Below are 13680 nucleotides of genomic sequence, written 5' to 3'. Positions count from 1 at the left end.
TAGTCGTCATCCAAGTTTCACATGCATGTGAAGCAACTGAAAATATCACTATTTTCCATAAAAAATGACCCTCTTGGAAATGCAGTAAGTTAGTTCCACTCTATGCTGGAGGGCTGCTGTGGGTCAGAATCAACTCAGCACCCTTGAATTCTGTTGCATTTTGATTGGTTTGGTTTGGATTTTGTTTTAAATTGGGGTTTAAAAAGTCCTGGGGAGGGGGCAGAGAAATCAGGAAAGGTTCCCCAGGGGAGGTGATTTTTGAACTCTGATCTGATTGTTGAGAAAGAAGGATTATGGAAAGATCTGGGCGAAGGCCGAGTGTGACTCAGGACAGGTCTGACTTTGGCCTGCCTGGACACTTAACCAGAGTACATTGGGAACCCAGTGACAGATGAAGAAGTGCAGGAGAGGGAATCGCAGGGCTCAGAGAGGTACAGGACATTTAAGATCTCAGTCATTTGTCAAGAGAAGTGATTGTATTGTCCTGGCAATGGGCAATTATGGGATGTTTGAAGCTAGACGGTGATTATATAGATTTGCTTACTTTAGAAAAGTGAATTCTGATGTCTATCTGCAAAGTGGACTGTGGAGAGATAAAGAAAGGACCTAGAACAGAGGTTGCTGGGCTTCAGGGGCCCCAAAATGAAGTTAAGAGTGGGAACTATTATGTGAGGCCAGTGACCATGAGAAATGACAGCATTTGGGATCGCTTGGATTGGGCAACTGGGTTTAGGAGTTGGGAGTTCACGAGTGAGATGAGGGGTGTAGTTCTGAGGGAGAACAGGAACACTTGATGTCACAAGACCAAGATAAGAAACAGGTCAAGTGTCAAGGTCACTCAAAGTTGACTGAGGTTTGGCCATAGGACATGACAGGAAGTGGGTGATGGGGACATTGGTAGGGGCCACCTCTGTGAAGTGAAGGAAGGAGAGGTCCATCAGAGTTGGCTGAGGGGACAGTGGGCTGAGGAAGTGGCTGGTCTGCTTCCCAAGCCAGGCTCTCTCCTCGCACCATGATCTCCACTGACTGTCCACAGCCAGCTGTTTCACGAGGTCCCTCCCAGCTGCCCTCGCCAGCTTTCCCAGGCTCTGATGCATAATCAGTGTCATTCATTTTGAACCTCCCCTTTCTGACCATGATAGATCTTCACTTCTTGTCCATTAAGTGAAATGTGTGCTTCTGCATCTACCTCAGAGTTCTAGAGAGTTCTGGGAGCATTCATTCATTCACCTGTCCTTACAGAACTGCTGATGGTGAGGTTTTCCTTGGGAGGCTATGCTCCGGGTCTCCTCACATTGGGTTTATGAAACACATGTGTATAACTTGTCAGAATATCAGTCAAATACAAGTCATCAAAGACCTCGTGTGTACTAGGTTCGTCAAGATGGGCAGGAGATGATGAGGTCGATGAAGGAAAAGGAAGGAGGTTGGGCTAAATGAACTCAGGAGAGGACCCATCAGGTGGGGGACAGCTGAAGGATGGGGAAGATAGGGAGGGAGGAGTCACTGGGATAGGACAGTGGAAGAGGGAGACTCTGGAGGTGAGGAGACACCTATGTCCATGAAGTTAGATTGGTGCAGAAGCATCTGAGACCTGAGAGAGCTCTAGGAAATGGTCCATAGTGGATCTGAAAGGATGAGTTCAAGTGGAGGCGATGAAGGACTCCTTAGCTTCTAGGGTGGGGTCAAAGCCGAGGAGAAGGCACCACCTCACAGCCATGGTGGACGGAGGAGGAGACGGGTGGGGCAGAGGCAGCTGGGGCCTCATGGAAGGGTGGACAGAGACAGACGGGGTTTCCAGAGTGAGCAGAGATGAAACTGGACATCCTGCTGCCTCACAGTCCCTGTCGCAAGGTGCACTGCTCACTGTGGTCTCTCCCCACTGGACGTGAAGCGCCCCTCAGGCCGGGCTGGGCTTCCTGTGTTCACACTGATGCACCCACACGCGTGATGCTCCTGGCGCGAAGCAGGCACTTGATGCTTGAGCATTGACGACACACTGGGTAGAATATGCGGACGCTTTATGATCGGGCTCATTGTTGGCTGTTGTTGTTATGTGCTGTCGAGTTAGAAGTGACTCATAGCTGACCCTTCAGCAGGTTTTCAGAGGCAGTAAACCGCAAAGGTGGAGGTTGTCTCCTGTAGAGCAGGTGGTGGGTTCAAACAATGTGCCTTAGGGATTGCAGTGCAGCTTCTTGCCACTAGGCCACCAGAGATCCCTCCAAGTGGCATAGGGGTAGCAAACATGTTAGGCTGCTAATGAAAGTTCAGTGGTTTGAATCCCCCAGCCCCTGAGAAGGAGGAAGGCAAGGCAGCCTGCTCTTGATACACTTCCAGCCTTCAGCGCAGGCACAGGATTGAGAAGAGAAAGGGCGTGAGCTGGCTGTCGGGTTGTTTGTAGTTTTAATAACTTACTAACGAGAGCCGAGAGAGCAGTCACACTGAGTGTCTCCCGGGTCCCTGTCACTTTGTTGTTGGGGCTGTCCAGTCGCCTCCTAGACCTGATGACCCACCGACAGAACAACACGCTGCCCAGTGCTGCACCATCTCCAGCCATCGGTCTGCTCGTGTCCGCTGTGCGGCCGTGGCATGTTCTGAGGGCCTTCTAGGCCGGGGATGGGCTCAGCCTCCTGCCTGGTGGGAAGCCGTCCTCAGGATCTTCACTTCTCAGTAACAAACGGCCAGGCCTTTCCTCCTCGTCATTACTCTGACAGCTCCACCGAAGACGAGGCTGACATTGAAATGAAATGTATCAGTCACTTTAAATCATTCGTTTGTTTAATTCTGCATCAACCCCAGTTTGAAGATCTGGCATTGAGGCAGAAAGAAGGCATATGCACTGAGAAAGTTTATTCCCTGGGGTTAAATATCCTGGGCTCACACATCAGGCAGGATTCAAACCTGAGTCTATGGTTAAGTCATGCTCAATCCCCCTCAGCCACAGGCATTTGGGACCACCTTCACCTGCACAGGAAAAGAGCCTTTGGGCAGCCTTTGCTCGTGACCAAATGCTTCTGAACGCCCTAACCTCTCTTCCGGGCATACTGATGGCTGTCCCTTAGAAACACATACAGGGAATGACTCCTTCCCCACAGCCCAGACTGGAGGACTGGCCAGCAGCACATCATGGTCTCACGGTGCTCACGCAGGACCACTCGTGGGAGACCATGCTGTCACCATGCGATGGACCTCACATCCCCTGCGGACTCTCTAATTAAACCAGCAACCTCATCTGTGTTCCCAGGCCATGCCAAGAACGGGTAGTTGTGGGTCCAGCTCCTGCTAGAGACGTGTCCCTCCACACTCCACACGCCAGGGTCCCCTGAGAACTGAGCCACTCAAAAGGCCATAACAGCTGGACTCAGCCACTTAGAGCCCTTTTCATGGAAGCCTCTAATCTCAGTACTGTGGATGCCGGATATAAACACCCTCTCTTGGTTTCCAAGTGGTCAAGCTGTTATATGTAGTCTGTTAAATGTAGTCTGTTATATGTAAGTGGTATTTCTCTTAGCAAGGCCGGAGCTTAGCATTCTGGTGTCCATAAAAGCAAAGCCAGTGTAGAAAGGGGGTCTGCGGAGCACAGGGTGGGGGGTGCTGTGACCCTCAGGGTGGGGGGATCAGTCACATTCTACAGTGGTGTGGAGGAAGGTCTCCAAGTGTTTGAGACAATCCCTGTTAAAGTCTTCCTCTCTGAAACCAGGACGCCTCTGGACCATTTAAGCTTTGTTGTTGAACACTTTGCAGATACAATCTCATTTGACCCTCATGAAAGTTTTATAAAGATGCTAAAAATCCCTCATTGCTTTTGAGCAAAAATTGACTAATAGCTGACTCTCCATTGAACTTCCTGGGCAGTGATTGCCCTGGCGGAGACTACGTGTCCTTCTCCTCGTGAATTGCTGTTGGACTTGGATATCCAGTGACATTTGGCCTTGAGGTTAGCAGTCTAACTTCCTACAGATGATGTCACCAAAATTCCTACTTATGAAGATGGTAATGTAAGTGTACCCATTTTACCGATGAGGGATAAAGGTGCAGAGAGACTAAGTAACTCGCCCAAAGTCACACAGATAATAAGAAGCAAAACTAGCATTCAATTCCAGACCTTCGCCACCCAAGAATTGGGACCTAAGAGGACTTGCCTGAAAGCTTGTACCTCTCCACAAAGGTAGTAGTATTCCTCCATCTCCTTCTTCACCTGGGACACGGTTCAGGTGCGCCCACTGAGTGGCTGGCATCACGCAGAGCAGTAAGCTTGTGGGTGCAGCCCCTGCAGCCTCTGCTCCATGGCAGGTCTAGGGCAGTAGATGCACGAGCTGATGATAAGCTGGGGATGTGTCCCAGTGACCGGCGACCACCCAGCACTGGGCATCGGCACTGACATATGGCACACAGCGCCTCACGGGAGCACTGCTGGGGTCAGCTGCCATCTCCTTGCCCTCAGCTCACAGCCCCCCCCCCATTCAGTGGAATGGAAATCTACCTGGTGTTGGACCACCCACCATCAGTTCTCACTTCCCTGTGTTTGCACTGTAAGTAAACAACCCAACCGGTGCTTGGACCCCGGTCCACTGTGACCACCTCGAGGTAGGAACTGCGTGAGGACTGTGTGTTAGGCCGGTCAGTGCGGTGGTTACGACCTCGGCTGCTAACTGAGCAGTCAGTGGTTTGAGCCCATGAGGCCAAGAGATGTGGCAGTTGGCTCACATGAGGGTCACAGCCGTGGGGATTTGATGGACCGGTCTACTGTATCCCATAGGGACCGCTATAAGCTGGAATCAACTCAAATGCAGTGCCAGGCGTCCCTGTGAGAAAGCGGTCCAGGGACACCCAATGTAATGCCGCTGGGCCTCCCCCAGGACTGAACGTCCTTCACTGCTGCTCTGTCCCCACACACTGGCAACAGAACAAGCAGGTGTGTCTTGGAGAAGGTGCAGCCAGAGTGCTCCTTGGAGGCAAGTATGGCGAAGCTTCAACACAATCTTTGGGCAGTTGTCGCAGAGGCTCTTCCTTGGGAAGGGACATCGTACTTGGAGAAGTAGAAAGACAGCGAAAGAAAGGAGGGCCTTCAACAAGGTGGCTTAACACCAGTGACTGTAACGGGGGCTCACGTGTGTCAGAGATGCTGAGGACGGCGCTGGGTAGGACAGAGCTCAGGCCTGCTGTTCGTTGGACCACCTCTGGTCACGCTCACCTAGACAGCGCCCATCACCTGCAGAGCCTGAGAAGGGAGCTGCCGTACCACACAGGTTGCTGCACTCTGAACCCAACAGCTAAGCCTCTCTGGAGGTTCAAATATACCACCGGCTCTGAGGAAGAAAGATGGACAGTCTCCTTCTGTGCCCTTTACAGCCTCCAAAAGCCAATGAGAGGCCAGCTAGGAGTTGGTTCCGGGCTGAGGGTGGGGCGTCATGGTTGCCTTCATAAAGTATGGGAGGCACAGAACATGCCCCAGAGTTTGACACTTCCGCCTCCTGCCATCCCTGCTGCCCTCCGTCGCCAGAGGTGAACACATGAGAAAGAAGCAGAAGAAGAAGCATTTGGTCCAGGCTGGGGCCCGCCTGGGACATCTGCTCACTGCATGTACTCGCCCAGTGGTGCAGTAAGTTCCTTGTCCTCCGTATGAGGAGGAGAGATGAAAGTGAAGACAAGAAGGGCTTTCTTCCCCGCAGGCAGGTTCACCCCATCTCTGCCAGATTTTCTCTATCAGTAAGGGGTCTGGGTTGTGTTTAGCCTTCAGTTTACTTGTTGGAGTCATGAAGCCCACAGTGAATGACAATGATTCTCATTTATCAAAAGTTCAATACTGCAAACTTGAAGTGAAGTGCTTTCAAACACCACTTTCAGGGCTCAAGACAGCACAGTGTGCCGTGATTCCATCCTGCACAGGAGGAACCTGAGGCTCGGAGAGGGAGAGTGTCTTGCCTGAAGCCTCACAGCTGGGCAGTGCAGGGGACAGGGTTTGCATCTGGAGTTGCTGCCTCAAGAACCTGATGTCTGGTGCTAAGAACTGGGGGATTCCTCTTAGCCAGCACCCACTGTGTCTCCAAAACACAGCCACAACCTGCAGTAGAACATTTTGCAGATGCCACACTATTTCTACATGGCTAGTGTCACTTTAGGGAGCTCTGGTGGCCTAGAGGTAAGAAGCTGCGCTGCAGTCCCAAGGGTACATGGTTCAAATCCAGAAGCTGCTCAGCAGGAGAAAGATGGGCAGTCTCCTCCCATGTGATGAATTGTCCCTGAAAACCCACTGAAGAAGCTACGGGTCAGTTCTGACTTGAGGATAGACAACAATTATCACTTTACTCTCGGGAGAAATTTTTTAAAAGAATCTATAACAACATCATCCAGTTGATGCGTTTTGTAGAGAAGAGTCTCAGGCCCAAAGCAGGCCCAGTGCCAGTGCGTCCTTCACCGCTGATGAAGACCCTCTGTCCACTTCCTGAAGCGATAACCTTTAGGACTGCTCATCTTGAAAGCTAGAATCTTTGAAATCTCCTCATCTGTCTTTGAGAGGGTGCAGCCAGAATGTTTTACGGCTGCAAAAATGATATAACTTCACCTCACATTTGTCACGCATGTTGCTAGGAGGGGCTGTTCCTTGGAGAGGGACATGGTGCTGGGAAGGGTGGGGGGGCTGATGAAGGAGAGGAAGACCCTCGACCCGGTGGATTGACACAGTGACTACTGCAAAGGGCTCTACTGTATCAGGAGTGTGAGGATGGCACAGGATAGGACAGGGCTCAGAGCTGTTGTTCGTAGTGTCGCTACGGGTCATACTCGGCTCGACAACACCTAATGAAACAACAGACAAGAAGAACCCATGTCTTTGTGTCGTGGTGTTGGTGAAGAGTACTGACTAGACCGCCGACTGTCATAAGAACAGGCAATCTGTCCTGGGGGAAGTATAAGCAGAGAGAACCCAGAGGGAGGGGTGGTGGGAGTTCGTCTCACACACTTCTGCGAGGCTGTTGAGTGGAGGCAGAGCTTGGAAAAGGACGTCTTGCTGGGAAAGATGGAGGGCCAGCAGAGGAGAGGAAGACCCTCTAAGAAACGGACAGACACAGTGACTTCCACAACGACCTTGAGCATGTAAGTTATTGTGAGGATGGCGCGGGGTGAGACAGGGCTCACAGTGTCGCCATGAGTCATAACTGACTTGGTGGCACCTAATAACAACTACAGAGCAGATTAGGGTGGAAACTACAGGATGTATTATGTGTAGTAAACATGAGACTTGTCCTGTGGATGCTATTTCAGGGAGGGGTATCTATGTGTGTGTTAAATGTCTTTTTTATTTCAGACTATGGTTACATATACTTGTGAGTCACTGATGTAGCAAACACTCACAATTCCCACCTAACAGAGTAATTCTGTACTGTGTTTACTTTAGACTTCTTCTCAATAAATCCGGCACTGTGGGTATAACAAGCACTTCTGCTCCGGCTCTTGCCGGCTCGCCGTGGCCCTGCCTTTGATCAGTTCATCCACAGCCACAGTCCCAGTGCCGCACTAGGCTGTGGGTCAGAAGCCCCAGAAGAGGATGGAGGGCTCACTACTGAATTCTGCTCTCGGCCCCTTGTGTGCTTGGATGTGTTTAGAGAAACCATTTAAACATGCCAGTGTGTGTGTGGATAAGCAGGCTTCCCTGTTTACAGAAGATTCTAGAAGTATGTAAACACCTAGCGTGGGCTGCATGAGGCTAAGGAGTCTAAGTCTGTGCTTAGAGGCTCCCCAGAGCTCTGCTGGCCCTTGTCTGGGTCTGAGTGGAGGGAAGCGACCCCAGTTCACTCCCTCTCAATGCCGACAACAATGGAGTCAGGGCTAAAATGAGAGTGGGTGAACAAGCTGTTCTAGTCAGGACTACAACGGGGGCGAGGGGAAGGGGGAGGGAGAGAGAGGGAGAAGGAGAGAGAAAGAGAGAGGGAGAGGAGAGAGGGAGAGATACTTCCATCAGGCTTAGGATGAAGAGTGAGCGATTCCACCATCAGGACCTGACATGTGAGTGAGCGAGCAACAGCCCTGTCAGGACTGGAATGAACGGGTGAATGGTGTTCCCACAGGAAGTGGAATGAAGGAGTTGGTGAATGAATGATGTTACTGTCTTAACTAGGACTCAAATGCAAGCTCATTGCCATGGCCTCAGAACCGAATGATCACTGACTCTCCAGCGGGTTTTCAGAGGCAGTCAGTCCGGGGGAGGGGTTGCCCACCAGAGCAGTCTGAGTAAATCAATGGTAATCCTCACTGGGACTAGCACTGAGCGAGTCAGCGAGGGGAGTGGTGTTCCCAAGCAGGCCAAGCATAAATGGGGGTGGGGTAGATGAGAGGTTCCGGTCTGGACACTCTCATCCAGGGTGTGTCCACATCACATGCCACCCTGTTCATGTGCACAGAGTGCCTCCTGCCCCCTTCATTCTAGCAGCGTTCCTGGTGGGCTGGCCTTTCTTTGCTTCTTTTCCGTCTCTGCCCCCTGAATGTGAGAGCAGGACATTGATCAGCTGTGCACTGCTGCTCCCTGAACCTGATCACGGGGGCCTGAATGGAGCGTGTGGATATCGGGAAAGAAAAGCACAGAAATAACCGCATCCTGACCCATGGAGGAGGAAGCCGAATGGAGCTGTCCCCCCAAAACCGGAGCCTGGCCACGCACGAGGGGGCTGAGCCGGTGACAAGCAGAAACTCTGGGCGTGTTGGGGCAGCCCCCCATGTCTTGGGCCTTCTGGTTGCTACAACCCTGAGGAAAGTGGTGATGGAGATCGTAAGACGCAGGCCTGGTGGAGTGTCGTCCGCAGGGGTGTGCCCTGCTCACCCTCAGTGCTGCTTCTCTGGGGGTGCGAATGCACCAGCGGCTACTCAAGAGGAAGGTGAACATTCTCCTCCCATAAAATGTACAGCCTCAGAAACCTGCTGGAGTGTCGGCTACGGCCCCAACTCGACAGCAATGAGTGAGGAGGAGACGACTGCTAACTCAAAGGATGGTTACTGGAGACCTCGGAGATCTCAGAGGAGAGGCCTGGAGACCGGCATTGTTGTTGTCATGTGCCATTAAGTCACTTAAGACTCATAGCGACCCTATGTACAAGAGCCCCAAACGCCATTCTATCCTGTGCCAACCTCGCTGTTTCCGACACACTCATTCCCACCACCCCAATCACAGAATCGATCCATCTCATCGAGGGTCTTCCTCTCCTGCGCTGTCCCTCCACTTTCTAAACATGACATCCCACTCTAAGGACTGGTCTCTCCTTGCAACATGCCCAAAGTATGTCAGACAAAGCTGCAGAATCCTTGCCTCCAAGGAGCAGCCCAGTTTCACTCTCTCCAGGACAAATCTGTTTGTTCTCCTAGCAGTCCATGGTATATTCAGCATTCTTCTCCAGCACCACAGCTCAAACGCATCAATTCTCTTTCTATCATCCCTAGTCACTGTCCAGCTCTCTGATGCATAGCACTCAATTGCGAAGACTATAGCCTGGATCAGGCGCAACTTAATCTCCAGTCTGACATCTTTGCTCTTAAGTACTCTGGAGAGGCCCCTGACAGCTGACTTTCCCCATGCATTTTATCTCTTGATTTTCTGGCTGCTGGTGGTTAAGTAACCTTAGGTAGGAGGTGTCCTCCCATGCACCCACTGTTCAGATGGGAAAGGTGAGGCAGAGAAGGGTAGGCAGTTTGCTCTGCTACACAGCAAGAGCAAAGCAGAGCTCGGATTCAGACCTGGGCCATCTGCATGCAGCACCCATGCACTGGCCACCATGCTGCCTGCCGCCCAGAGAAAACTCGAAGACAAGCCCTGCCCACCCAGGTCAATCACGATCTGACCGGAAATCCTGTGTCTCTTTGGCAGCAATTTGAGGAAAGGCAAGGGAGAACCAGCAGCAAAACCGCCTTCTACCAGGCGCTGCAGAATTCCCTGGGTGGTGAGGACGTGGACCCGGGCGTGCAGGCTGCTGCCACGTGGTACTACAACCTGGAGCACTCCACGGATGACTACGCCTCCTTCTCCCGGGCGCTGGAGAATGCCACGCGGTGAGCCACACGTGGAGGGGGTCTTGCTGGGTCTAATGGGGAGTGGGGCCCGGGAAGCCACAGGGAGGAGGCAAACTCCATCCCAGACACACTCGGGCCCACGGCATCCAGCCTCGTTCACAAGTGTCCTCCACAGTATAGACCCTGTCCCCCAACCCCTCGCCCCGCCCCAGTCCCACCTCAGGGTACCATCCTGTTATCCCTTGGTGGTGCTCTGTACCGTCCAGGTGGAGGTGACCATGGCTGACCCTCTAATGGGTTTTCAGAGATAGCAAATAGCACAAGAAGAGATTGCCCATCTTTCTCTTAGGAAGCAGCTAGTGGATCCAAACCACGCATCTTTGGGATTGCAGTGCAGCTTCTTAGCACTAGGCCACCGGAGCTCCCTCGCTTATCCCCATGGTGCTCATAACCAAACTCCTTTCTCCTCTCACCAGAGACTATTTCATCACCTGCCCCGTGATCGCCATGGCCGGCCACTGGGCACGGCAGGCCCGAGGGAACGTCTTCATGTACCACGTTCCCAGCAGCCAGGGTCATGGCAGGTAAGGAGCTGAGTGGCCAGGGGCGTGGGGCCGAGCACAGGCACCTTCCTCAGTCCTTGTCGCTGCACGTGTGGTTTGCCAGCCCCCTCTAATAGAGGATCCAGTTGACGTGGGGACACTCGGAGTCTACATGTGGCCAACAGACGGGAATGGTCACCTCTCTTTACGGCTGAGGAGTCTGAGGTCCCAGGAGTTTGCATGACCACACAGCAGTGACCCAGGCCTCCTCCAAAGCCCAGGACTTTCTTTCTAGTAAAACCAGCATCTCACATCTGAGAACTATTTACGGGTTTGAGCCGGTGCAGCTCCTGGTATCAAACAACAGCATCCAGGCTTGGGGAGAGTTCTGGAAGGAGACTTGTCGGGGAGAAGTGTTGGAGAAGAGAGTGCCTGGTGTGGGGGGACATGAAGGGAGCCCTTGTGAGCTGTGGTCTGTGCCCATCCATGGGTGGGGGGATGGATCAAGGAGAAGCCCGGCAACACTCCTAGATGCCAGGTTCTCAACAGCTCATGTTCCTATAACGTGAGAACCTCAAAAACCCTCTGCTGCCGTTAGCTGCCAAGGAGTCACCAATTCATTGCAGCACCACACGCTGCCCAGCCTGCACCATCCCCACAACCCACCACGGGTTGGATTGTTGTGATCTGTAAGGCTTGGGGGCGGTGTGTTTGGCTTTGTTTTTGATTTAATTTTATTGTACTTTCAATACTGTCAGGTTCCCTCGCAACACTTTATAAAAAAATTGTTCACTGGTCTTGGTTACAATTTTCAGAGTGTGACTCTCCTCATGAGTCCCGTTCTGGGTTTTCATGGGTTGATGCTTAATAGATTTCCAGGCTTTTCCTCCTAGTCTGTCTTAGTCTGAAGCATCTGCTGGAATCAGTTCAAGCAGCATAGCTTCCGCTGCAGACAGATGATAGCTACACGGGAGGTTTGCTGGTCAGGAATATCACTCATGTTTCCCTATGGAAGATGAGAGGTTGACCAAGAAACAGTGAGCCCCCACCTACTCAATTAGACCCCAAAATTTACCATGGGGAAAAAATAAAGATGTACATTCAGTGTGAGAAAGCCAGAACAGAAGTAAGAAGAGAACAAAACAGAAGCTTTGGTCCACTTGCAGACAGGATCACTAGTGTCCCTGGACCCCTCTTTCCCTCTGAAGTGACAGGGACTGCCCAGGAGCTGGTGAATGGCAGGGCCAGGTGGTCTGTGTGGAACCTGCCATCAAAGTGGCCCTCGAGGAGTGGTTGAACAGAACCCAGTCTCTCGACGCCCGGCTAGTCCGGTGATTTGTTGACAGGGAGCTTCTATGCCCCTTTGGGGTCAACAGACATAGCCCCTCTGTGCAGGTACAAAAAACCCTACGTGACAGGACTTACACAGCGTCCTGATTCCCCAAGGCTTGGGAACCCCAGAAGCCAGGGACCCTCCTTGCACACAGGGACTCTTGTTATTGTGGTTATGTGCCCTACAGTCAATTACAACTCAGTGATCTTGTGGACAATAGATCTGAACCTTGTCCTCCAAGAACAAGAGATGAAGCTTCACCATCCTTGCTTCCAAGTAGCACCTTTTCCAAGACATATCTGTGTGTTCTCCTGCAGTCCGTGGGATATACGATACTCTTCTCCAACATCAACATTCCAAGGAATCAATTCTTCTGTCATTGTCCAGCTCTCAGATGCACAGCAAGTGGTTGAAAAGACCGTGACTTGAATCAGGCACACTTTAGTCATTTAGACTAACATCATTGTTCCTCAGCATTTTGGACAGGTCCCTGACTTGCCCAATTCAATATGCCTCCTGGTCTCCTGACTACTGAAGCCAAGGGTGTCAATTGTTGATCTAAGTAAGACGAAATCACTGACAATTTCAATCCTTTCTCCATCTAACTTGTTGCCTGTTGGCCCAGTGGTGGTGAGGACTTTTGCTTCCTTATTGTTGAGGTGTAATCACTATTGAAGGCTCAGTACTTGATCTTCTGCAGCAGGCATTTCAAGCCGGGTGTTAATGGTTACCTTATAGGCCTGCCTGTCATTTGACTGGAAGTTGAAACACAGGGTCAAATTTTGTCCTGGATTTGAAGGATGAATGAGGGCCATAGTCTCCGGGATGCCAGTCTCCATCAGACACTTGTCTAGGCAGCCGTGTTGCTATTTATATAAAAGCAAAAGTGTTTCTTGACTAAGAGCTGGAACTCAGCACCAAGTTCCATGGTTCAAAACCCACCTTGAGTCTTGTTGGCCTGGTGATTTAGGTGAGGGACTTGCCTTTCTTGGTGACACAATCACTTCAGCTGAATATGGGGATAATAGTGATACTGCACAGGAAGAGTGCTCATAGCCTAGGGCCCCAGTGTTATAGAACTTGGCTCCTAACTGAAAGGTTGGCAGTTCAAATCCACCAGCAGCTTGTTGAGAGAAAAATGTGGCTATCGTTTCCATAAAGATTTAGCCTTGGGAGCCCTGTAGACTGCTGTCGGCCCTGTAGGGTGGCTGTGAGTTAGGACCAATGGCAGCGGGTTTGGCAGAGGGAGATTGTGAGAATTTGTATACAGAATGCTGTCTGCCAAGCAGGAAGTGTCAAGAGCATCTTGCTAGTTCTTGTTCATTATAAAGCATTCTTGTCAACTGTCAGGGTGCAAGTCTCTCCCCCACCACAATCCCAGAGAGGTGCCGTCAGAGTCCCGGGATGCGGGGACTAAGCACTCAATTACTAGTCAGAAGATGAGTAGTTTGAGCCAGCCCAGAAGAATCTTAGAAAAAAGGGCTGATGACCTGCTTACAAAAGGCCACCGTCTTGAAAACTCCAAGGAGCAGTTCTTCTCTGCATGCACAGGGTCACCGTGCGTCAGAGCCACCCCATGGCACGCACCCCATCGCCAGCTACCCAAATGGATGAATGAATCCAGACACTAACCCATTGGACGTGTTGGCAAGCTTGTCTTTTTTCCACCAGAAAAGGCGTCTCTCTTACTCTAAAGCTGTCACACTCTTCATTTCTTCCTGGCTCAAATCTAGGTACTTAAAATATATGTGTGTGATCGCACTGCCAGCCATCTGCCTTGAGCCTCCGTCGCTGCTGCATACGTTAGCT

General features: G+C 51.5%; 1 protein-coding gene across 1 annotated transcript in view; it reads left to right on the top strand.

Annotated features, from left to right (window-relative positions):
* TG (thyroglobulin) overlaps positions 1–13680 on the top strand; it is a 232967-nt gene that overhangs the window by 205294 nt on the left and 13993 nt on the right. The window contains exons 44-45 of the mRNA XM_006879275.1: positions 9854–10035; positions 10473–10580. Of these exons, the coding sequence (XP_006879337.1) occupies positions 9854–10035; positions 10473–10580 (290 nt within the window). The remainder of the gene's footprint in view (positions 1–9853; positions 10036–10472; positions 10581–13680) is intronic.

This window comes from Elephantulus edwardii, unplaced genomic scaffold (genome assembly GCF_000299155.1).
Source record: "Elephantulus edwardii isolate Elephantulus edwardi_28Jun2011 unplaced genomic scaffold, EleEdw1.0 scaffold00003, whole genome shotgun sequence".
Lineage (NCBI taxonomy): Eukaryota > Metazoa > Chordata > Mammalia > Macroscelidea > Macroscelididae > Elephantulus > Elephantulus edwardii.
The sequence above is the reverse complement of the archived record's forward strand: the minus strand, read 5'-3'. Positions and strand labels throughout refer to the sequence as shown.